The sequence below is a fragment of the Crocuta crocuta genome, unplaced genomic scaffold (assembly GCF_008692635.1).
Source record: "Crocuta crocuta isolate KB4526 unplaced genomic scaffold, BGI_CrCroc_1.0 scaffold750, whole genome shotgun sequence".
Classification (NCBI taxonomy): Eukaryota; Metazoa; Chordata; class Mammalia; order Carnivora; family Hyaenidae; genus Crocuta; species Crocuta crocuta.
In genome coordinates, this window is record NW_027529191.1 from 944519 (window position 1) to 970416 (window position 25898).

The 25898-nt window shown below is 57.8% G+C and overlaps 1 protein-coding gene across 1 annotated transcript in view; it reads right to left on the minus strand.

Annotated features, from left to right (window-relative positions):
* Positions 1-24499, minus strand: part of PXDN (peroxidasin) — a 49920-nt gene extending 25421 nt beyond the window's left edge. Inside the window, exons 1-9 of the mRNA XM_077758293.1 lie at positions 24420-24499; positions 24127-24369; positions 12658-12729; positions 11641-11712; positions 7984-8055; positions 5239-5310; positions 4803-4874; positions 3753-3922; positions 2020-2137 (exon numbers count right to left, since the gene is read on the minus strand). Coding sequence (XP_077614419.1) covers positions 2020-2137; positions 3753-3922; positions 4803-4874; positions 5239-5310; positions 7984-8055; positions 11641-11712; positions 12658-12729; positions 24127-24369; positions 24420-24499 — 971 coding nt within the window. The remainder of the gene's footprint in view (positions 1-2019; positions 2138-3752; positions 3923-4802; positions 4875-5238; positions 5311-7983; positions 8056-11640; positions 11713-12657; positions 12730-24126; positions 24370-24419) is intronic.
* Positions 24500-25898: the final 1399 nt, after the last annotated feature.

The window sequence follows — 25898 nt, forward strand, 5'->3', positions numbered from 1 at the left end:
TCCTCCGGACGCTGTTCCCCGCACGGCCTCCCAGGCACTGCCGTTCCTCTGACAAGCGCGACCCCGTGCGTCACTAACTCCTGTTTACTTCTAGTGTTCGGTTTCCATCTATAAAGATTTTAAAGTTTGGGCGCCTGGGCGGTGTGGTCGTATAGGCCTCGGACGCTTGGTTTTTGGCTCAGGTGATGATCTCACAGTGTGTGGGATGGAGGCTCTAGTCAGACTCTGCTGACAGCATGGAGCCCGCTTGGGATTCTTTCTCCTCTCTGCTCCTCCCCAACACTCTCTCTTTCTCTCTCCCTCTCTCAAATAAGTAACTAAAAACAAGAATGATTTTATTTTATTTTTTAAAATATTTTATTTATTTCTAAGAGAGAGAGAGACAACGTGAGCAGGGGAGTGTCAGAGAGAGAGGGAGACACAGAATCCGAAGCAGGCTCCAGGCTCTGAGCTGCCAGCACAGAGCCTGACGAGGGATTCAAACCCACGAGCGGTGAGATCATGACCTGAGCCGAAGTTGGACGGTTAACCGACTGAGCCCCCAGGCGCCCCAAGATTTTAAAGTTTTAAAGAGATCCTCTTGGAAACAATGAAAATAGTGGGAAAAATTCAAAGGAAACATTTTCCTTGGTTTCTGGCAAATTCATTCCAAATAATGGGGCAGAAATATTTGCTGTTATTAAAGCAAACGATTATATATGCCGACCACGAAAACCATCAGTGCTGAGAGCATTTCCCTCTGGACACCACTCAGAAACCTACCGGCTCTCGGGCTGAAGACCCGGCCAGGTGTGATTGCCCCCCCCCGACCCGCTCACACACTCTCCGCCTGCACCAGCCGGCCGAAAGCCACAGTCATCCCAGGTTCCAAACTTAGGAAGGACTCTTACTGATCTGGCCCAACTCCCTTCCGTAAACACTGAGCCAGCAGGTTAGGAAGGCAGGCCCACAGCGGAGGCTGGCCGGCAGGTGACACTGACCAGCAGGGGCGGCAGACCCACAGGTGAGGCTGGCACTGGAGGGACACCTCAGGCCTGGGGTTTCTGGGCTCTCCTTCTGCCATGAATGCCTAGGACATTTATTGTAACTTCTGGTATCAGTGTATTTATTTACGAAGGTAAAAGTGAAAAGCTCAGCCGAATCTATGCTCTTCTGCCTTTCAAATACTCCTTGTCCTCCTGCGTAACTCAGGATCTTAAATCTCGACAACTCCAGAGCCGTCCTCTCTGAGGACTAGGCTGGCGGAGCTCAGGTCCGCACGGCGCTGGGCCCGGGTCAGAAGGACAAACCCAGGGGTAGACCAGGCTCCCAAACTTCACAGGCAAGAAGTGCCGCCCCTCCTGCACCTGACGACTGTCAGACGCCAAGCCCCCCGCCCCCTGCTCATCTTCTCTGCGGACACGGCTGGGCTCAGGACCTGCACTGCCTCGGCGGGCGTCTGGGCTCGGCCCCCAGAGCGCCCTCCGCGCCCGCGACGACTGAACGGCCAGCGAGCTGAGTGTAAACGCCACAGCCGAGATCCGCAGGGAAGCCCGTGCCTGTCGTGCCCTCAGAAGCAAGGACGGGGTCTCACGCTAACAATTCGTCCTCACTCGGTTTACTACACACGTTCCAAAGTGTTCCACATTGACACGAAGCCCCGGGAACAACCTCGCCCGACCCCTGTGGCCCCCACACACCTAAGTGCTTGTGGATGGAAGGGGCACGCTTGTTTCCCGAGGCCAACCAGACGTGCAAGTACCCAAGTGCTCACTGGACGCGTGACCTGAAGACACTGCCCCCGGCAGGAAGGAGCCCTCCTCAGCCAGGAGGCCCCAGTGACCACAGCCCCGTTTCCACACACAGAACGTGGTGGGGGGGGACCACGCCTCCCTCCTGCTCCCCCGCCCCGGGCAGGGGGAGTAATGGGCTGCCCCTTTCAGCAGAGAAGATGCAGGAATGTTCTCCTTTACACTTTTTCCTCCACCGAAGAGGCAGAGAATGGCNGGGGTGTCTGGGAGAACAGTGAGCATCACTCACTTGTTTCGCAACCAGATGATCTCGGGTTTGGGGTTGCCTTCCGCTCTGCACGTGAAGAACACAGTGTTCCCTGAGGTGACGTCCGCATCCTGGGGCTCTGACGTGATCCGGGGCCTTTCTGTGCCAACAAGGAAACGGGAGACCTTCTGGGTCTTAAACAGTCCCATTAAAGTAAACAAGACCCCAAACCAAATCTCTCACATTCAAGAGAAAATCCCAAGTGTTCAAACATCCATCCTGCCCACAAGTGTCCCCATAAAGATGACAGACAGGCTTCTCCGCAGAGACAGGCCGAGTCTTTGCCCAGCGCCTCCGGCCCTCAGATCTGCCCCGAAGAGCCTGGGTGACGGCCAGCACCCGGCAAGGTCGGCTCGCCCTTCACTCGGGCCAGCACCTATGCACACGGCACACTCCAGGAACAGCTGCTTTTGGTAAATAAAACAGTAGAAAATAAAGCTTTTTAGCTAAAGGGTTCCTGGGAGCACAAAGCTCTAGCGTTTCCCCCACACGTGCGTCCCGCTCCCACGGCCCCGGGGCCGACGACCTGCCACCTCCAATCTGCTAACGGGAGACGGCTCCCCGTCCCCCTCCGCAACCACAGTGGCAGGAGGCAGGCAGAAAACCCGTGGGGCTCGAGCCGGGGCCCGTTGGTTAAGTCAGAGCCGGCTGGGGAGCAGGGGAGGGAGCCGATGCCAGAGGAGGAGGAGGAGGCACCCAGGGCAGCTTGGGGATGTCAACCGTGTGACACACACACACACACACATATAGGTGTCAGGGGTCAGCAGGCACTCTCAGCTGCGGCCTCTGGCCTTTGTCCCAGGAAAGTCTCCTGTATGAGGCACACAGCCCGGTGCTGCTGCCTGCGTGCGGCGTGGCTCCCACCAGAGGACGGCCGCACAGGACGCGCACATGGACCCGGCCTCTGACCCTGCACGCCATCGAGGCCGGGCAGGTGCACACACAGGTGCACACATGTAGGAGGGACAGTTAACAAAGGAGTGCAGACGCTGGCCGGTTACTCACGAAAGCTACTGATTTCTAGTTTTGTTACATATATTTTCAGTACTTAAAACACGATGATGCTTTAGAGAAACTGACTTTAGCACCCCAAAACAGTGCTGCAATTAAAAGAAAAGACTCAGGGGCACCTGGGTGGCTCAGTGCTGACAGCTCAGAGCCTGGAGCCTGCTTCAGATTCTGCTTCTCCCACTCTCTCTGACCCTCCCCTGCTCATGCTCTGTCTCTGTCTCAAAAATAAATAAACATTAAAAAAAGAAAAAAGCAAAGAAAAGACTCAGCTGCATGAGTCCTGGGGCACTGAAGGAGGACTCTGCCTTGCCGTCGGAGTTTGGCCCTTCCGGTGATGTTTCTTGGGGCCGTGGCCAGAGGCCCAGCCCAGGGCACTGCAGGGACCACGTGCCACCACCCATACCAGGGGCACATGGCCACCAGCCTGCCTCGAAAGCAGCACCCAGCAGCTGCAGCCCGTGCGCACAGGGGCTGGAGGGGCGGGGAGGCAGGGGTAGTGTCAGCCAGTTTGCTAATTTTGCAGGAGAGCCTGCAAATAGAAGCCAAGAAACCCAACCGTTGCTGACATGCGGCATGTGCAGACCAGGGCAGACCACGATCTGACGCGAGAACGCTACCCCTGCAGGCGGGCGGGGCTGGGCGTACCGCACCCTCGGGGTGCCAGCACTGGGCTCTGGGCCCCTGCACCCCGGGGATGCGCTCACCACAGTCCAGCTCTTCAGGGGTGATTGTCGCCACCGAGCGCCCCTGGATGCGCCGCGGGTATTCGCAGGTGGCAGCCGCCTGCGCGTTGCCGGACTTGGCGTAGGTTTTCAGCAGGTCCGCCAGCCACAGGATTTCACAGTCACAGTGCAGCGCATTGGAGTCCAGCCGCCTGGGACAGGGAAGACGGTGAGACGCGGGGACAAACCCACTCCAGACGGGCCCTGACCCGCGAGCCCGTGTGGGGCCTGCTGGCTACGGGACGGCAAGGAGTGTCCCGGTCGTCGCCAGGCCGCCATCAGGGGACCCCACCTGCCCCCCCATCCAGGGCAACCTCTCTGCTGCCCTGTCATCTCTCAAACACGGAGGTGCCCCTCCCACCTTCCCCGGAGCGCACTCTTGGTTTGGTGGACCATTTCTGTATCCAGAAGGAATCCTAAATGGCGAAGGAAGCTGTCTTATTCCGCCTTATTTCGTTCTGGACCTGGGCTTGTTAACGATTTCCCCCTTTTCCCGACATCTAGCTCCTTACGCTTGGGGATGGCCAGCCGCGGAGCAGCGGCCCTCGCGACCGTGGAGGAAACACAGAAGGGCGCCAGCAGCCTTCTCCACCAGCACTAACGTGCCTTCGCTCTATTAAAATACACCACTCGGTACAAGAAGCGCGTTTAGAGGCCTTCGGAACCGGGGAGGCCAGCTTGCTGCCCGGCTCTGTGGACGCTCAAATCTGGAAGCAGGACAGAGTCCTACACGGACATGGTTCCCACCACCAAAAGCGGCCACGGAATTTAATTTTATCCGAAGAATGCGAAACTGATTTTAAGACATGTGTTGTTTGCCTATGAAACAGCCAATCTGCTGGCGCATACCCCGATTCCTGGGGGCTCTCTGTGCCCCCTGAGAGGGTTCAATGCACCCTCAAGGTGTCCCTGCGCTTCTCTGCGTGTGACATACCCACAGCCCCCACACAGGACCCGGCACAGCCCCTGGCCCAGCCCCCGGCATGGGACCGCCAACGGCAGGGAACCCATCTTCGCTGGAGACATACTTACAGTCTCTTCATGGATTCCAAGCGACTGAACGTTCCTGGCACCAAATGTGTGATTCGGTTGTTATGTAGAAATCTGTTCAGAGAGAGAATACCAGAAACTAACTCTCAGAAACGCCTGTCACACGCAGAGGAAAGAGTCCAGGCAGCAGGTAAGTGAGCTTGTCAGCAACCCCTCAGTGACTGGGTCTACAGGAGAACCTGAGAACAGTATTTAGTTCAGAAAAGAACACGATTTTTTCCCCCTATTTTATCACCAGGTACAAATAAAGAGAAAACTGTAAGTCCCGCTCTGAATTGCTTGACGAGGCAGAGACTTTACACCAACATGGGGCTCAGGTGTCTGGACAGACAGGAGCCCCTTTCCGTCACAGAACCTGGACGGCGTGCCCAGCCAGGGACCGGCGGGAAGACGGGAGGGCAAGACGAAATCAACTTACAGCCTTTCCAGCTTCGGCAGATGTTGGAATGACTCTGGGTCCAAAGTTTCTATCTGATTAAAGTGCAGGTATCTAGACAAGTTAAAAAAAAAAAGAAAAGAAAAGAAAAAAGAGAAAGGAGTCCGATTTTAAACAATTTTCCTTTGCAGATTGAGATTTTCTGCTCAAAAACAGGTTTCCTAGGTCATTTCCAAGTCGTATGTCGTAGATGACTCTCTAGATTTCCCACGTCGGGTGGAAAACACGTGACATAATGGCACAGTATGATTCAACACAACTGAAAATCGGGACAGGCTGTGGAAGATGCCCCGGGCAGCGGAGGCTGGGACCACGTCCCCTCCTGCCCGGGGCCTGGCTGCTCCAGGGACCTGCTTGCCCAGGACACAGACCTTCGCAGGAGAGAAGCCAAACTATTCCTACCTGCAGCACACACATAAGCACATGCACGCCCTCACTCAAACCTTCTACCTGCGTGTGAGTTTAGGGGGAAGAGAAACATCTAGGTTAATGCGGGAGCGAGCAGACCGTCAGCTCTAGAAACGGCTGTAGGAAGAATCACACGGCACTGGAAGAGTAAGATAACGTGTTTTCTCAAATGTTCTCTAATTATACAGAACATCCAGCATTTGTATTTCATTTACTATGACTCCTTACTTTCCGTAATTTACACACTTTTTACTACAACTAACATCTTCTCATTTTCCTGAATTACTGCTTCTCTCACTTGGAAATTGGTGTTTTCTCCCTTAAGTAAAACACTAGAAGTGGCAATGGGGTGCTCCCGCAGCAAGCCCCCACCACACGAAGAGGAGAGGGGGCTCCGCTGTTACACTGGGGGGTGGGGGGGGCACTGGGCCCAGCAGCTAGACTTCACCCCAAACCCAAATGCCAGAAACTCCGGAAACACACCAGGATCACTTGGGGACCTTCACTAACTTTGAAATTATCCTAACTTTGGTCACCAAAGTTCAGCTGCCCTGCCCTGCCCTCTGATCCTGTCCACGGCTCCCTGACCCAGCTCCCCGGGAGGGCGCACGGTGCCCCCTCCGAGTCTCAGGTCATTGCCAGGTCCGCCTCCCGTGCCTCCGTGACCCCTGCGGATAGGTCCCTGCCCAGCGCCCGCACACGAGCGGGGAACGGAGGGGTCACAGGGGCTGCCAGGAGGGGACCCCCGTCAGCAGGGAGTCCTGGGGAGGCCCCCAGGGAGGAGGCCGAGGAGGCAGGAGAGACTCCCCGCGGCCCCGCGGCCCCGCGGCCTCCCCTCCCGCGGCCAAGTCGGCCGTGAGCCCCACCTCCATCTGTGCTCTCTGGGTCTGGTCACAGGCGCCCACCACACAGCATGCGGCCTCCCAGAGCCGGCCGGGCGAGGCTCAGCGCCCACCACACAGCATGCGGCCTCCCAGAGCCGGCCGGCGAGGCTCAGCAGATGCCGGCCCCAGGCTTATCCCTGGGGGTGTGGAAGGGCTCCCGGCGTGGGGACGGGACCCGGGCCGCAGCCCCAGCTCCCTGCACAGAGTCCTCCCCGCGGGGGAGCCTGGGCCTACATGTCTCCGTGTCCGTCACTCTCGCCGACCTTCAGGGAATGAAGTCCCGACAGCGGAGACCCTAACTCCCCAAACTCCCTAACCCGGGGTCTCGAAGGTGTCTGGACCCAGCCTCCACCTCCTCCAGACGGCTGGTCAGAAAGCCTGCCCCATGCTCCCGGTCCGGCAAGCCTCACTCCCCCAGACTCCGCCTCTTTCTTCCTGGAAAGTAGCTGCATCACCCCTCGGGAGGGTGAGCGCCACCTGCTTTAACCTTCCAGCACGTTTAAACCAGACGCGATTTCCCAGGTGTTGCTGCAATGATGTCACTGCCCGTCCCAGGAGAAGTGGCTCCTTTGTCCACCCGCCCTCCACCTGGTCGTTTTCCAGACACTTCCATGTGTTTCTGCAACGCTCTGAACCTTCTGTCCCCTCCTCTCTGAAGCGAAGATTATACAAAGGCAGGTCACACTTGAATCAAAATGACGTGGACACAGGAGCCATGCGGGTTCCGGGGTGCCCGCGCCCCAGCCCTGCCGGGAGGTCCCCACCAGCAGAGGAAACACGCACAGGCGCGCCCCTGCGCGGGCACACACCCCGTTACAGCAAACAGCCCTGTCCAGCCGTGCGACCAAACCGTGGGCAACTCTGGAACCCTCCGAATTGCTCCAGCTCCGTGACTGAAAAGTCAAACAAACCAGAAGGAAACTCCCACCGCCAGGATTCTGCTTGGAAGCGAACGTGCTGACTTCACAGCAAAGCAGGACTTCTTACGCAGCCAAGGAAACAACATCCACGTACGCTAGCCAGAAACACATGAAAAGGCTTGTTTTCTCCAAAATCATGGCATCATAAGGGAAGGAAGGAAGCCGGAAACGGCCTGCAATAAAACCACCTGCTGGCGCCCCAGATCCCTCTCCCCCAAGGACCTTTGCTGGTGTGCGAGCCTGTCCCTTAAGTCGGAAGCGCCGTGAGGACAGGGACCACAGCTCTCACTGGTCTGTCTCATGGGGCTCAGCACCGGGCAGCTTGAGGGCAGAAACCAGTGCCGTCCAGGCCCGTGGGGGTCGCAGACAGAGGAGTAACGAGTCGGCCACTGCTTTCTCAGTTCGCATGCACACACGCCCTGCGCCCCGTTAGTACAGACATGCATCGTGCAGACAGCAAACTTAGTTCGTCTTCCCTACGAGAGGCAGGAGGGGCGCAGGAGAGGGGCACTTACAGTTGTTCTAGAGAGGCAAGTCCCTTAAACGCCTGCCTGTCAATTGACTGGATCTCATTCTTGTACAAATAGCTGAAACAAGAAACGGGGGTAGGATTAGCGCACACACGAGACACCGTAACTCCAGGTGGAAGGAAGAATTACGTCGTATTAGAATACAGACAACACATTTACACAGGAGCGTGGTGACCCTCCTGGGGGCCCGCCGCCCTTCCCCACACGACAGCACCCAGCCTGGACGTTGCTGAGCCAGTGCTGTGCCTTCAGACACATACCGGGCTCTGGGAGTGTGAGTTGTGGACAGGACACTTGCTCCAAAGCTTGAAGGAAATAAAACCATTTCCCCACAAACATGTAGCATGTGTTGATTATAAGGTTCTGTAACTGTGGTATTTTAAGATACCAGAAGCAATCTGGGGAGCAGACAGCACAAAGCCTGTGCTCACCGCAGAACCCCTTCCTTACTAAACAGAAGCAACGAGGCTCATCAGAGGGGTCACAGCATTGGCTCAGGGCCTGTCCTTATATGGTCTGCAAGCTAAGAATAGGTTTTACATCTTTAACTGGTTGAAAATTTCAAAAGAATGACAATATCTCATGACAAGAAAATTATATGATATGTGACTTTCAGAGTCCATAAAGGACACAGAGGCACCACAGTTGTGTTAGTCTACGGCTGATGTGGGGCCACACGGCAGTCAGGAGCCGCGCAGAAGGGCGGCCCTTCCCAGAGAATCTGCCGCTTCCTGCACAGACCTCCCAGGGGTGAGGACCTTCCCCCGAAGTGCCGCAGTTCTGAGGACATGACTGGTTCTCGGTACCGTCCTTGTGAGCCCCGAAGTGTCCTAGTGAATACGGGGTGATCTCAGTATCAGACGAAGAGGCTCCTGCCCGCTGACGGGCGCCCAGGGACCGGTCAGCGCACACAGGCGCCAGCCAGGACCGCAGCAGGGCCTCCCGCACGCAGGCTACTCGGGGGCTGGGCTTCTGCCGTCCAGCCCCCCACGCACGGGTCTGTCTGAACGCCCGTGACACTGTGCTTCATCTTCATGAGGACCGTGCAGCTTACTGCCCTGGACTTCGTGACGCTTGGTGCAGGGCCACTCTGAACGCCTGCACGCCAGCGGAGCGGGGCCCACTGCTCCGTCTGTGCAGACGTGCCCAGGGGACCCCAGAGAACCACCAGCGCCCCCCCCCACCCCGGAGACCAGGCAGAGTCCACCCGCCCGTGCAGACCCAGCGCCCGCCACAGAGTCCGCCACTCGGCCAACCTCTGCTCGCTGGCTGTGCTCTGGAATGAGCTAGTAACCTCTCTCTGCCTCCGTTTCTTCTGAGTAAATGGAGGTCACAGCAGTTTGGGATCACTGGGAGTAAGCAGACGTATGGAAAGCCAACAGAAGATGGCCTCGCCCATGGCCACTACGGTTCTGGAAAGAGCTACTCACCCTGCTTCTTCTGGACAGGGGTTTCTGGGCTCATTTCTTCAAAAGAACTTGAACATGACCCCCCACCCCCACCCCATGCAGGGTCACTTTGCAAGCACTTTAGAAGAAAACGTGACCCGGCTGAACCAAACTAATGCAGACAAGTGCAGGTCTCTGAGGACTGGGTGCTGGTCACCTGCCATAACGGGCCATACAGACTGCCCCCCAGAGTCCCCTGGGGCAGGAGCACCTGCCCGGGAATCAGGAAATACCAGTGAGGGGAGGTTTGGGCCTTACCATAAGCAACTAATCCTCAGTGTCTAAACCCACTGACGACGTGTAAAGGCTGAAGTAACCAGTGAACTTCAGAAGAGCTCCCCAATATTGAAACTGCACACAGTGTCCTCAGAGGTGCCCGTGGGAGTGTACTCTCCTGCCCAGGACGGGGATCAGATGGGGAAGCAGGGTCCCTCCTCACCAGGGCCCCTGCCCCCACGCTTCCGCAGTGACAGGGCGCCTTCTGCTTTCCGCCAGTGGACATTGCGGGCACGTGTGTGTGGGGAGAGGGGGCGAGGCTGGCGAGCAGGTGCCTTGATGGGGAGTGCGCCAGCAGACGGGGCCCCTAAAGTGTTACTTTAAAAAATCCTTGTAAGTGAAAACCGAAATATCCCCCAAACTATAACACTAAATACATTTGCAATGTGAACAGGAAGTTGCTCTTAATTAATTCAAACCAAAATTCTTATAAAATAAGAAATAAAAGTATCACACACACACACACGCACACACACTATAGATGCTGGCAATCAGCTAACAGAACCTGCTTTCTCAGAAACCAAACCTTCCTTCTGGAACTTGCACAGCACTTAAAATTAAAAGGAAAAAAAACAATAAATACATAATAGAAGGCCTTTCCCTCATTTTAAAAATGAGCAGTAAGGCTTAATAATGTTCACACATTATTCTATTCCAGCCTATTCTACTCTGTTCTGTTCTAAAAAGTAACACACTATGCCAACAGTGACAGAAAATATTTATACCTAAAGCTTGGGATTACTTTCACTGAAGAATACATATTTCTATAAACAGAGTTAATGTGATCACTGTAGTTAGCAGCCAATGACAGGCCTCAAAATACACATCAACACTAATAATGTGACTTTGTGTTAAAAATCAACATAACTTATAGACATTTAGATTCACTTATGATATAAATTTCCCAAAAAAGTCACTGATATAAATCCTTCATTAAAATGGTTCTATCTTGGGGCACCTGGGTGGCTCAGTCGGTTGGGCGTCTGACTTCAGCTCAGGTCATGATCCTGTGGTCAGTAAGTTCGAGCCCCGCATCGGGCTCTGTGCTGACAGCTTGGAGCCTGCAGCCTGTTTTGGATTCTGTGTCTCCCTCTCTCTCTGCCCCTCCCCTGCTCATGCTCTCTCTCTCTCTCTCCAAAATGAATAAATGTTAAGAAAAAAAAGGTTTTTAATGGTTCTATCTGGAAAGGCCATCTAAGTCTTAAAAGTAAGAATAATTTGCTCAAAGCACATGACACGTACTCTTCTCTACAACCAGGAATGTAACTGGAATGTTTGTCTTTAATGCCTTCCAGTCTTGACTCAAGTGCCTGTGACGCAGCCAGCCTGGTCCTGCCAGCGAGGCCACTTTCGAACCTGCAAAACTGGCTTCAACAGGCAGATGATTTAAATTCTGACAAATAAGGTACCGAAAGTCAACTCTGAAAAGCTAACTGCAATTTTACTGCAGAAAAATAAGAAGAGGTGAAATCAGTTGGAGGAAGAAGGGAAAATTAGCAGAAACCAGTGACGTTCCAGTGGGATTTGTCATCTTCCCACACTTGCCCACAGCTGGACAGGCAGCTTGAGAACGTTCTCCCAGCTTCTCTCTCACAGGCCACCTGTCAGCTGCTCACACTGGCGAGGGCGTGTGAGTCACAGGCGACCAGAGTTCCTGCCCCCACGGGCCTCTGCCGGGCTCTGGCTTTTAATCTCCCTCAGCAGACGACTCACCGAGCCTCACGGCGAAGCATTCCTACCAACAAGAACTCATTTCAAAAAATCCCGGCTGAAAATTTACTCACCTTCTGAAAATGAAGCCTGTGAGGTGGATGTATCTGCAATAATTCTCAAGCAGCAAACAATTTGGCTCAATGATTAAATCGCCTGTACACTCACAACATTAGCTTTCCGGGTAAACAACTGATCGTTAACTTACAGATATTTTAAATTCTCCAAGTCTTCAAACGACCCGCTGGGTATGCTCTTGATCTGATTGTTGTTCAGAAGCCTACGAAACAAAGGTTTTGGTGAGAAGCAAATCAGCACCACTGCACCGCGTGGCGGGAAACACCCCCACTGCTTGGAAAAGGCCCGAGCGCGGCCCAGCCGTGGAGCGCGGCACCAACGCGGCTAAGGCCACGCCGCGGACGGCATCTCGGTGTTTCCCCCTCTGATCAGGAGTCTCCTCAGCGCACGGGCGTCCCTGCCCTGGCACGCCGCTCCCGCCCCGCGTGCGCACACACCAGGTCCCCCTCTGATGCCAAGGCGTATCTGTCTGTCCTGCTGACTGTCACACCGTCCGCCTCAGCCGTCAGGAAGGCCCGTGTGGGCGCGCAGGGTGGTCCCACCAGAGGGAGGGGTTGGCCCACCCCCCAGGCTCCCATCCTGGGCCCACGGCCCAGGTGCTCTCTCCGCCGAGAGTCACGTTCTGGAGCAGTAAAGCCAGGGACCCCCGCCCCTGCCGCGCTCAGGGTACTCAACAGGGCCCGAGGCAACTGCAAACCCACCAGCACAGGTCAGGTCTGTCCCCTTCACCTGTCCCCGCTTGGGGTCTGAACATGAGTGCACAACGGGAGAGCACCCAACCCCTCCGGGGCCCAGCCAGCCGCTCCAGCTTGGGAGGGGGGCATGTGAACAGTGGAGGTGAAGGGGTCTGGCCCAGCCAGGGGCTGAGTCATTCACAGGGAGAGGAGGTGCCCGTGGCCATAGGTCTGGGTCACACCCACTTCTGAGGGACGCACACGGGTCACGGACGTCAAGCTGAGGCCAGACCCAAAGGCCTGGTGTCTCAATGCACATATTCTCATCTACGGCCCGGAGTCCACCCCCCGATCCACGCCCCCGACCACGGATGCCCGCAGCTGACCGCTGTGGCTGAGGTCTATCCCCCGGTGAAAGCTGTGACGATCCCTACACTTTTCCCCACAGGCACCGACACAGTGTTTGGACTTACAGTGTATTCAAGTTTCTCAGCCTTCTGAACGCCCCAGGCTGGATCTCCCGGATTCTGTTAAAGCGAAGATCCCTGAAAGCAAACAAGAGACGGGCTCAGAGAGAGAAGTAAACCATCACCAGCTCACTCGGATTCAACACGGACAGGAGGCATTTCAGAAATTAAACCCTGCAGCTCCTTCCCAGGCCCACTGCCTCCTCACTGAGGCTCACGAATCAGTGAGTATTTATGTGAATGACACACGGCGCTGTCCAGGGCCCAGGGTGGTTTACACAACAGTCCTGAAGGAGACAGACACCCCTCTAACTAACCAGATGCCCACCTCCGCCAACTCGCTGGAAACCTGATGTCACCAGGTCCTCCCAAAACCAAGGCGGGATGGGCCTGCATGGACCACAGGCGCCGCCCGGCCACGGGAGGGTCCCGCGCGGCGGCACCAACCCTGACACGTCCCGGGCTGGAGCTCGGTGGTTTATGTGCAAACTGCCTACAACATTCTCTCGGTGAGTAGCAGAGAGTGAAACAGCCAAGCTCACCATGAGCTGGGAGATCATCCACCCTCCCTGTGGATCGTACTCAGTACTCCCCCAGGTCCTCTCACTTAGATGTGGGCTAGAAGAGCAGCTACTGACTGGCTGGGGACAGGGAGACGACCAGGGCAGCCCAGGTGAGGCCAGAGCCAGGACCGCAGTGCCCAGGGGCCGAGCTTCCCACAGCCAGCGGCACAGCCGGGGAGGCACTGGGCAGGCAGCAAAGTCCTTTTTTACCCCTTCCCAATCCCGATTAAACTGTATAAATTTAATGTGAATGAAAGTCACTGAAAAGCAAAGGAAAGACGACTTTCCGTATCGAGGAGTCTTAGAAAACTTAAGTTTCCTTGAGGACAGGCCCAACCCCTTGTGACCTGGTGCAGCTGGATTTTCACGGGTGAGTTGGGGTCCCTGCCATTAGCATGTGGAAGTCTGACTCCAGGGCCTCAGAACTGACCGTCTTTGGAAACTGACTCTTTACAGAGGGGATGTACTCCAGTGTGACTCATGTTCTCAAAGAACAGGGAAATTCGGACAACGGGGACAGCACCACGTGAAGACGGGCGTGATTCTGCCAAGTGAACCATCACCCAGGACCGCCTCGAGCCAGCAGCCAGGACAGGGAGCAGTACCCCCCAGAGCTCCCCCCACAGCCCCTGAAGGAACACGGAGCTTCCCCCCCAGAGCTCCCCCCACAGCCCCTGAAGGAATGTGCCCTTGGTCTTGGACCAGCGCCTCCAGCTGGCGGCACGTGGCCCTCCGTCTGTGCAGGACGCGCCGGGACACAGACACGGGGGTCCTGGGCACCCTGTGGCCCAACGCAGGAAGGATGCTTCTCTCGTGACATTTACTGAGTTCTCCTCACGTTCGTGGACTTCCCAGGAATCGGATTATTTGGAGCCAGTCTAATACAGACTCACAGAATGGGTTCTGCTTTATGGTGCAACCAAAGGCTTCTCAACAAGTATTTCAGCTGCTAAAATGGATCGTGTTGGCTTAGGAGTAAACACTGGGGCACCTGCTTCCTCGCTCGGGGCGGGTTCTCGGGTAGAAGCCCCAGGCGCTGGTCACCAGAGCCCTGAGCCGCCAGCCTGGCCCGACACCCGCGCTCTCTCGGGGCCCGGGGCCCCCAGCGTCCTCTCAGGGGACACAGTCGCCTGCACTGGCCGTTGCTTTCAAAGACGACAGGAATTAAGCTACATCCACATTCGGAACATTGCAAGTGGTTCCAGGACAAGGGCGCTGAAGCCAGGCCCCGCGGGGAGGTCAGGGAGGGGACGGTGGGGGGTGTCAGCGGCCTGACTCCCTAACTGCCCCCACCCGGCGAAACGTGGGGCCGCAGTTAATGAGAACACCCTGGCTGGTTACTGCTTACCCTACACACAGGTGCGGGGTTCGCAGGGTTTGGACAGACGGCCCTGGACCAACAGGGAGAGCACGTCCCCCCAGAACGGGGACCGCCACGGGCAACGTCCCCCCCAGAACGGGGACCGCCACAGGCAAACACGCCGGAGAACCGGTGGGAACGGCAGCAGATCCAGAAGCTGCCCCTCGCTCGGCAGGAAGGACGTGGCCAGAGCAGCTTCTGACGCCAGCTCCCCTGAGACGGCAGCGCGGGGAGGGGGGGGAGACATCACGAAAACGCCGGGGCACCGAGGGCAACACGCTCAGGGACCCACGGCTGGACACCCTCACGGTGCGGTGACGCCCGCCTGCTCGGGCAGGAGCGGGGAGCCCCACATGACGCCCGCCCGCAGGTGTGAGGCCAGCGCCAGGACAGATGGCTAGATGGACAGATGGACGGAGGGGGCCCCACCCCACGGCCACCGTGCACCCGGCTCGGAGTGCCCAAGTGTGGCCGGTTCTCTCCAAGGCCTGGGTCTGGGGAAGACACGCACCAGATCTAGAAGACCCTGGGGAAGCTGAGGTCGGCACATGTTGATTACGTGTTGACATATGAGCATGTTTGATACAGTTAATAAACTCAGTAAAATCATCTAGTTTCTATTTTTTTTAATTTTTTCAACTTTTATTTTTGAGAAAGAGAAAGAGAGAGAGAGCATGAGCAGAGGAGAGGCAGAGAGAGAGGGAGACACAGGATCCAACATGGGGCTCCATCCCATGAACCGTGAGATCATGACCTGAGCTGACGTTGGATGCGTAACCCACCGAGCCCCCAGGTGCCCTGTTTCTCAGTAACTTTTAATGAACCTGCTAGAACATTTAAACTGATTTGTGTTCCCATCTTCTTGCACAGCCTGTTTTCCAGCAGTCAGGCCAGCTGCCCGTGCTCCCAGCAGGCGGCCGGACAAAGACCACACGCGCATCCAGCCAGGGAGGGGTACACAGAGCCCCTCCCCCAAACAGGAGCAGAGACGTTAAAACAATAAAAAGAACTACACTGAGATTCTGGAACTGAAAATCATAACTGCTAAAATGGAAAGTCCCTGATCAGACTCGATGACGTCCTGACTAGGGCAGAAAACGGGGCGAGGGCAGGAGACCAGACAGCATGAAGTCTGAGGGAGACGGGACAGGCCTGTGCTGTCAGGGCATCTTTCACGCGATGCACCCGGCATATGACGCGCACAGAGACTCAGTCAGCCTCCGAGCAACAGGAGAGACAGTCAGAGGCCGTGCAGCCCGGCCCGGGGAGGCGGGCGCAGGGAACCGCGATGCCAGGGACTTCAAATACGAACCCCAGTTCCAGGTCATAACCGCAGACACAGAGGCCGTTTCACCTGAACTGACGCCCGCCCTGCAGGAAGTACCAGGAGGGTTTATTCACTTAGCGATGGCGAGGATTCTCGTAAGCAATGTGCCCGGCGGGTCCCCTGATCAGCAGCGGCAGCGTCTCCTGGGAACTTGCTAGCGCAGCGCTGGCCCCCCCCCAATCTACAGGACCAGAAACGCCGGGGTGGGGGCTGGCAATCTGGAGTGTTCATCAGCTCCCCAGAGAAGCACCGGGAAGTGTGAGAGCACTGCTCTTCGGTGATGCCGGGGAGGCAGCTGTGTGTGCAAGTGCGTGTGTGAGCAAGTGTGATTGTGTACACTGTGTATGCGTGTATGATTGTGTCGTGTGTGAATGTGTGTGCATCTGTGTGCTCACTTCTGTGTGCAAATGTGCAGGTATGATGGTGTGCATCTGTGTGTGCAAGTGTAATTGTGTACATCAGTGTGTGCATGTGTGCAAATATGTGCATGTGTGTGCGTGTGATTGTGTGCATGTGTGTGCATCTGCGCGTGCATGTGTGGTTGTGTGCATCTATGTGTGCAGACACACAAGCAGCATCTGCACATGCATGCACACACACATGCACATGCACACACATATCCGTATGTACACACATGCACGTGCACACACAGATACACACCTGTGCACACGCATGCACAGCAGATGTCTGCTCGTCCCCTCCGCTCTTTCTCCACATCTGATCCTTTCGCCCATTTGTCATTGCTGACAGAAAGCTTATGTTAAATGTAAGCCAATTAGAAAGTGGTTAAAGCCAAGTGTATGCTAGGTGCCCCTCCCTCCATTTTTTAACTTGAAATAATGTCTACACGTGCCCGGGGACACAAAATGTCTAACCCTACAGAACAGGACCACGGAGGGTAGCGCCTGCCCTACACCGCACACTTCGGTAGGACTCCGTTATTTTACAAGCAGAATGACTATTTTTACAATCGTAGTAACTACTTCCACAAATAATCCCACCGGAGAGAAAGTCCTAAACCTTAAAAAGTCATCACCACTTCAGAGCTCTCCCTCAGCAATTCTGTGCTCTGCCCCGAACCCCCGCCAGGGAGCCCTCCCCGGGGCCAGGGGGCCCGGGAGTGGGTGCAGCGGGGAACACGGCCACAGCCCCGCGGCTACCCTGCCTGCTACCCTGAGACCTGCCACCACAGCACGTGAGTGCCACTTCTGGAAATCCCTGCGAAGCGAGGAGGAGGGAAGGGGACAGACTCTGAAAGCTGCGGGGAAGCCGTAACTGCGGTAACGACTGCAAGAGGCTGAGCACACGAGGGGCTGACGGCTGACATCAGAAGGCAACCAGACTCTGCTCTGGATGCGAGCGCGAAGCCGCTACGGTTCCGGGCACGCTGCGCACCTCTCCCCACGCGAGCTGGAGCCCGTCATCCTTCCTAACATGCAGGCACCTAGACCCACAGCCAGTGACAGTGAGAACTCTGGACACACGATCGCAGGACGGCAGGAGACCACATCTGCGAAAAGTGCTCCCTACACTGTAAAGCCCTTTGTAGACACCCACGGTGGCTGTCACCCGCGGGCGTTGACAGCCCTCCCAGACCCTCCACTCAACGCACCAAGTACACGTTAGGCGGCGATCTCTGGATTAAGCAGGCCCCACAGCACGCGTCAGGGGTGCAAGGAAGCCTCTCACAGACTCCTGGACACTAGGAGTGCAGGCCAAGATCACGGACAGCATCATGGTCCACGTCCACTGCGTCTGCCACGGCCACGTTAGGGGCTGGGAAGGGTGGGTGGTTTTAGGAAGGAGGAAGGAGGGGAAGTGGCATCAGGTTAGAAGACATCTCTGCATTTGGCAAACAAGGGTTCAGGGGCAGGAAGGTCCAGCCGGTGCCCCAAGTCGCTCAGCCGTAGCAGCAGGGCTCCAGGGGAACCCAGAGTCTGCTTGGGGTTCTGTTCTCTGCCACCAATGCTCCTGCCCCCTCTGAGAAGGCGGAGGGGCTCAGGGGACACCCCCGCCCCGCGGCGCGTACATTCTGGAACGTAGTATAAGCGACGCTTACATTACTTCCTCAAAAGTAACGCCAAGTGCTGCCCCCCCCCCCCCCCCGGGGAAGTGAGGGGCCGCAGAAGCCCCTCAGCAGCAGAACAAACTGGAACGGCCGCGGAAAATCAGTGTGAGCCTGTGAGCCAGACCCTCAAGGACAGAAGTGGGTTTACACTTTGACACGAGAAAGGCTCACAAACTCTAAGTTCACAGGCGCCACAGGCTTTGTGCTTTGTTTTCACGTTCCCGTTACTACAAACTGCGGGACGCTCTGCTGTCCCTCACGAGTTAGGCCCTGGCGCCGAGCAGGGACGCCAACTCGGTGCTGCCTGCCGAGCCTCAAGTGCTCAGGCGCTGGTTTTGGGTTTTCTGCTGGGCGTCGCTTCCATCAGTCGTTTGCAAAGATGGGAAGATGCCGGGACGCTCCTGACAAACTGACAAGAATTCTACAAATAACACGTTCTGGAGGTGAACAGTCCTCATTCCCCTTCATTCTTCATTTTTATTATGACCTCTGCTTCACATAGTCTGGATTTTTTGAGCCTTTGGGCATCCTTCCGTTACGTAAGAACCGCGACCATACCTGCACCACAACGTTGGGGGTCCCGCGCAAGCTAACCGCACAATCACCCTCATTTCCATGCCCCTCGCTAACCTGCAGACAGTGCTCCTTACGGAAGCAGACGGGACAGACGCGGACTGTGGGTCTGGGGACAGGGTGCCGGGCCCAGCGGCGGCATCTACAACACAAACCTAAAGGTTCTAGAAGCATCTGCCTCAGAAGGGAGACACCTGAGGAAGTATTTTACCAGCTTTTGAAAATTAGCATCATGACAGAGACAACGGGCCTTCTAAGGACACGAATCCAGACACCAGCTGCCGGTTCTCCAACCTTCGGGGGGGAGCCTCACGCCACGCTGCCTCTTCAACGCCGGCCACGCATGCTGACAAGTGGATTCACGACTGCTGCAGCTTGAAAACGAGCACCGTAGGCAGACAACCTCTCCTTCGCCATCCTGCCCACCACTCCCCTGCAGGCATATTCAGTAAATTTCGTTTTCACATAAAAAAGAAAAAGAGAAAGAAAAACAACATCCTAAACCCAACCCTACGCTTCTCATTAATATTTGGCTGGAATAAGGTGACTTACATCTTTGACACCAATAAAGGCCTTGTAGACACTGGAAAAATAGCCAAAGTGTGTGTTGTTCACAGTAATAAGGGTGCCGTGTTGGTGTAGAGGGGAGGCGTGACGAGGGTGCCGCATTGGCGCAGGGGGAAGCACAGGCACACCTATCCGCTTGTTGCTGGTGTTCATTAAAGTGTGTCTGGACGCACCACCTGGTAAGGGCCCCGTAATTCCCTCCAGCCAGGGATCGAGACTTCGACGTTTCATTCAGGCCTACGAGCAGCAGGCGCTAACCGCGCAGCAGGTGATAGTGGGTCACTGCGGAGAGGAAAGCACTGGGCAGCGTCAAGCCGGCCCTGGACCAGCCGCAAGGACAGGTCGGAGCGGGGCTCCCGGTGCTGGGGAGGAGTCGCCAGGATCGATGGAGAGCTGCGCGTGGGCTGCGCGGCCAGGAGCTCAGGTGACTCCTACCTCAGCTACTGGGAGTGTCTGCGCCATCCACTGACATCGGTGGGGATGGGAGCTACCAGTTCAGTTTCTGGCACGGAAGCCTGAGACGCAGCCTAGACCCCCCCCACCCCCGACACGCAGGCCTGGAGCAGGAAGTCCATTGTGCAAGCATGAAGGCTAAGTGCTGGCGCAGCGGGGCCCAGGTGGCCCCAGCGCCACAGGCCTGGGAAGGTCATCTTGGGGGTCAGCAGGGGGCTGGGCCAGAGAGGGGCGGAGGAATGTGGGGGGCAGCTCACCTGGGGGGGTCTCAGCGGGACCAGGCCGGCCACTCTCACCAGCACCTATGATCGGCCTATCGGGACCCATGGAATGCACCAGCCGTCCACACATGAGCCCAGATCCTCTCCCGGGCCGACACCTTCGCAGAATCTTTGAGGACACGATACAGTCCCTCGGAGGCTGGACGGCACTCCGCCTCCCAGATGCCCGCACGCGCACCCCAGCGCCTCGCCTCCCGGCTCAATGTGGTGTGTGGCCCGCGTCACCGTCAGGATTTGCAATGTTTACGTAGAAAACGGTGAACCGAGCTGCTCCGTGGAGCACAGTCTGATGGAGCAAAAGACCCACTGTGTTTTCTCACACTAGAACGTTCCATCCTTTCTAGGCACAAGGAATCACCCGCCTGTATAAAAATAATCCAACTCTCAGAGGATTTACAATTCCTAAACTTGAACGTAACCTTGGACATGCTTAAGGGCAATGAAATCAGAGTCCTATGCGGGCGACTGGAATAACACCAGGAACACCGAAATCTCGTGTGTCAACACGTAACTGGGAGGCTGGCACGCATCTCCAGGACACGCCCATCTCTGTAAACCAGCGCGCACGGAAAGCACCAGAAGTGGGAGCTGCACTGAGCACGGCGCCTGCCGGGCAGGCCCACCCCAACCTCACACGCAGCCCGCCCTGCAAGAGTGCTGAGGAGCTCGCACGGTCTACGGAGGACAGGCCTGCGGGTGCAGGGTCGTCAGTTGTGGACCCTGCGCCACAGAAGAGGGTCCCGCCAGCCTGGGGAAAGGCCAAAATCCAAATCCCAAGGCCATTTCTCCTGCAAGCCTACAGCTTTGGCACGACCGTGAGGTCGGGAAACTGTAAGTCGAACCACCGTGAGTCTGGCCGCACCCCCACTTCTACTCAGAACTCCAAGTGCTGGACTCTGCGCCCCTGGGGGGCAGGCCCTGCCGCTGGAAGGAGCCGGAAGGAGCCGTGTGACCCGCCCCTGCGGCCTCCTGCACCCCCAGGGAGGGGAGGGGCCGGCATCGGGACTGACTGGACGCTGACCCTAATCAGCCCCACACAGCTGTTGTTCTCAGAAACCTAGCAGTGTTTTCCTTCTCTCTCTCTCTCTTTTTTTTTAATGTTTATTTATTTAGAGAGTGGGGAAGACAGAGAGAGAGAGAGAGAGAGAGAGGGAGAGAGAGAGAGAGAGAGAGAGCAGGCTCCGCCAGTCAGTGCAGAGCCACATGCAGGGCTCCACCTCATGAACCACAAGCTCATGACTTAGGCCAAGATCAAGAGTCCGGAAGCTTAACCGACTGAGCCACCCAGGCACCCCAGAAATCTAACATTTTACCTTAAAAATATAAGAGCACCCCCCAGTCCACTCTGTCAATGACTGCTTTAAGAAAAGAATGTTTGTAAACGACCTGGTGATAAGGCACTTATCCTGCCTTGGTGTGAACTTCCCTATCTGTGGGGCACACGGAACTACGGGCTCCCACCGGACGCCCAAGGCACCACGGACTTCACTGGTCTTCAGGCAAAGTGCATTTTCTTCCCCCAAACGTGGCTCCCCTCCAGCTGCAGCAGGCGGACTGGCACACTCCACCACGCGGGCAGGTGAGCCAGAAGCCTAGCGTCACGTGGCCTTCACTTCCTGCCTCCGATGCACCGACTGGCTGCCCGTCCTGCCCGATGGCTGCGGCCCAGGCGCCCGCCCTCTCCCTGCGGCAGAAGCCCCTGGCACGCAGGGTGCCCTCTCCTGCTCGGGTGTCACACCAGCTCGGGAAGCAGACCTGGCCTCCGGGACCGGACGGCACGGGCAGGAGCGTGCACCCCATTAGCGGTCCCTGCGGCCGTGAGGACAGGCCGCGCTGTGCGTGCAGGCGCACGTGGAACCGAGAACTCAGGCTCTGTGCCAGGGGCCGCGCCTACACTTTCGGCAAAGCCAAGACCATCTGGTCAGGGATGCTCGTGCCGTGTAAGCACAAAGAGCAACTCTAAAAGGCACCTTTATCAATGAGATCCTGAATCGTAAATGCGCTGAAACGGGTTGGAAATCCCCACCACACACGCACCACACAGCCCGGGGCGGATCAGGGCTGCAGATGAGGGGTCCGCTGTGCCCTTTAGAGAGCACAAGCATCGGTGGGCTGTCCGTGCAGAGGACACGACCCTCCCCCAGCCTGCCCCATGCCCCCGCCCCTGTGGCCTCCACGAGCCACATACTCCAGTCCCCAGGGCCGCCTCTCCTGGCAGCTCGGCTCAGCCAGGACGTGCCCGGCTGTCAGGGTCAGGAACCTGATCGCCCGCCCGTCAGGTCCGCAGGGTCACCCCGCAGCCTCCCCTCCACTGACTCCCCCATATTACTGTCTGTTCCCGTGACCGGCTCTGTGGGGCTCCCACAGTGTTCGCGGGACGGATGGACAGCTGCTGTGCGAGTCACAGCCTGTCCTTCCTGACACCAGGTCGGGAGCACCTCCCCAGGGCGCACGGCCCCAGTGCCCCACACTGCCCGGGCCCCGCTTGGCCAGAATCTCCTCTCCGGGCCACTGTCTTTCCCAGGAAGCTTCGTTAGGGTCTCCAAACCATCAGCCAGAGTGCACCCTGCTCTCCGACCGGGGATGGGCTGGCCCGTGGCTAGTGTTTGCCCCTCAGACCTGACTGCCTGCAGAGCCCCCCTGTGGTGCCATCACGGGGGAGCCGAGACCACACTGAGAGTCACTGTGCCGAGGAAGGCGGGCCCGGGAGGCCACCAGGTAGGAGGCTCTCACCCAACACGTTGGGGCCGCACCCTGGGGCTGCGCCCTGGAGCCTCGGGTGGGAGCTCCAGGCAAAGCTGGGGAGTCAGCCTTGCCCAGGAGGGGCTGGGTCTGGGGGGGGCAGGTCCAGGGGCATCTAGCTGGCCCCACACATGCACGCGGTGAGCGCACCTTTGCAGGGAGGCCACAGGTTCCGTGGCTGAGCTTGGGGCGTGCCCCACTGGCTCTAACTTGGGTTTCCGTCGTATGCAGCATATGAGGTTCCTCGGCGTCCAGGCCGCAGAGACCCCCGGTCCTGACTCCCCTGCTCCACCAGCCGGACTGCTGCTTGCCCTGCGGCCCGTTCTGCTCCCGTCTTTCTGACACCGACACCCCCACACTCCACACTGCTCTTTTCGCCGCGTTCCGAGCTCGCCCCTTCTTCTTCTTCTTTCACAGCATAAAAACACATCAAACACAAGCCCTGAAAGTGCTAAGGACTCAGGGAGGAGGGGAGACCAGGGCACAGGAAGAACCAGGTTCAGAAGCAGAGGCCGGAGGCCGGAGGCCGGAGGCGGGCCTGGCTCGAAGCTCCCCGCAGCCAAGCAAAGCCAAGGTCAGATCTGGCCCAGAATTCCTTAGCCCCAGAAAGCTCCTGAGCCAGCTGTCTGGGAGAAACGAGGCTTTTACCGATCCAAGACGAAGGTGAACTTCCTCACACAGACCCTCATACGTGTCAGGAGGCTCAGGGGTGGGCCTGGGTGTCTGTCCCTGTCCCTCACTGGGAGCCACCAGCAGGATTCTAAAGCATGACTCGAAGCCAGAAGTTACACAAATTGCATCCTGTTGACTTTGGCCTGCCCTTCGCGCCTCCTGAGGTCTTTCTGAGCCTGGTTTGCGTTCCAGAATTTGCTGAGCCTGCGAGCACGCGCGGCCTGCACGTGTGGCGGGGTGCACTCCCCCCTCATCCAAGTTACTACGGTTAAAGGGGACATCACAGGTCAGCACAGAACAACCCATGCAGGGAGAGGCGAGGAGGCCTGGCCATCCGGCCACGAGCGTGGCCCCACATGGGGACCCGGCGTCTCTGCCCAGGGGACGGCTAGATCCCACACCCACATCTGCACCCACACCTGATCCGCAGGAGCGGCTGCTGCTCGGGGCCCTGGACTTGACCNTGTGCTTACGCAAGCACATCCTTCTGGAACGCCAGGGTGGCTGGACGTCCTGTTTGCCCATGACAGCCTGGGACACAGCTCTTGGCGTGTCAGTGTTCATAACCATGCTGCTTTCGCGGCAGGAGCCATCCCAGACCTGTGGGCCGTGGCTGGCGGGCTCTGCTTCTCTTCGGCCCATATGGGGCAACCCACGGCCAGCCACGTGCTAGAGGAGCACACTCGCCGGCTCAGCCACCCTCAGGAACGGCCAGTTCACTGGGTTTGCCCTCCCTTCCCTCCCTACCGTGGACTGAGTTCTGTGAAACCCATAAAATCGTTCCCACATGTCGTTTCTGTGACACCGTGCTAACACCCCTGCTGACCAGCCACTTGGCGGCCTGCGTGCCGGCCCTGCCACAGACGCACCGTGAGCACCACGTCGTCCGGTGACATCCCGGCCGCTTCTCGGGCCCAGGAGCCCGCAAGTACAGCGTGAAGGGACAGTGCCCCCGCACCCCTGCTGGGCAGGCAGCCCCAGAAAGATGGGGACAGGCACAAGCGAGGCTCTGAGCCCCCGTGACCTGGCTCACCCCTCCCAGGGCCCGCAGGAGAAACAGCAGATTTGACGAGGCGCCAAAGCCAGGCAGCTCGGCGGCCCCGAGGGCTTCGCTTCCCACGGAGCGGTCTGTGAGCTGGCGGCGGCGGGTCCAGGACCGCACATTCCCCGAAGGAGGCGGTTCCGACGGAGGAGGCACGTGGGCGCTGGGTGCAATTTGTCAAACGTCCTGTTCTTGGCCATCTCCGCCTCCGGAATTAGGCGCCAATCCGCCAGGTCCGCCTCTCCTGGCTCACAGAGGCCGCGTGGGCTGGAGCTCTACCCAGTGGGCGGGACACAGGGACAGCCAGCAGGAGGGACGGGGGACACACAGGAAGAACTCGGAAGGGCCCCGCCCAGGGGAAGGCCTTGGGGCTGAAGAACCTTCCTTCCTGCAGAGCGGCTCCCACTGTGGGGGTCGAGAACTGGGGTCAGACAAGGCTGCAGCCCCTTCCCCAGGGGCCCTGAGTGTCATTATCCGCGGAGCCCAGAGCCCGAGGAAGGGGCGGCGGGGACCGGGCCAGAGGCTGCTGCACCCCCTTCACCACCCCCAGGAGGCGGGATGCCCACCCAGGCCAACACTAGGGTGACTTTCCGGCCCATTCCTTAAAAGTCTGCTTGCTAAATCTACGCAGCAACATATATAATAAAGAACAGACAGGGAGGCAAAAAAGGTCTCTCTGCAACGCACAATTCAAAACAAAAGCAACTGAGGGTAGTTCAAGGCACAAGACAAAAAACCTTAAGTGACCTCCTGAAGTAAATCAGGGTACTGACCCATTCCCGGACACACACACAGTTTTAGGTATGGGGGGGGGGGGTTACTTTATTAGTAACGTACAAAGGCAGCGAAAATGCTTAAATGTTAGATTTCTCTGGGATTTCGTGACGTTATTTCCTTTGCAGAAAAGGTGACACTATCGCTTGGATTCATAACGAATGATGTTTAAATCATCACATTGTGAACCTCACTCGCTGGGTCTCAGTGTTTACAGAGGCCGCAGGGAAGGCAGAGGAGGCCCCTGCTGCCCAGGATCCGGTCAGAATGTTCCAGCAACCGCACTACCGGCACCACAGCGGCCCCGAGGGAGGGGCGACGGGGGAGGGGTCCAGGGCCGCCCCCCCCAGGGGCGGGTCCTCAGGCTCAAGCAGGGGTGGGGGGGAGGAAGACAGGCGGAGGGACAGAGGGACGGAGGGACGCAGGGACCGGAAGGAAGGAGTGCTGGCGGAAAAGACCTGCCCTCCTCCTCCGAGGTGCGCATAGACCCGCGGGCAGGGGCTCAGGACAAAACCGCGTCCTGAAGGGCCGATGACCCGCTGCCACTTCCGGCCCACGCTGCCACTTCCGGCCCACGCCGCCACTTCCGGCCCACGCTGCCACTTCCGGGGTCACGGTCACGGCCCTCAGCCTGAGCCTGCGCGTTGGGAGCACGGGCCCCCCTGCGGAGGGGAAGGCCGGCCCGTGCGGGGGCCAGGGCGTCCGTCACCCCGAGGCCGTCGTCCGTCCTGCACAAGCCCTGGCGATTCTGGGGCAGGTGGCTTTGCGAACAGCCCTCAGGCAGCGTCCGCGCCACCTTCGCGACTTCCCGGCCCCACCGTCGGG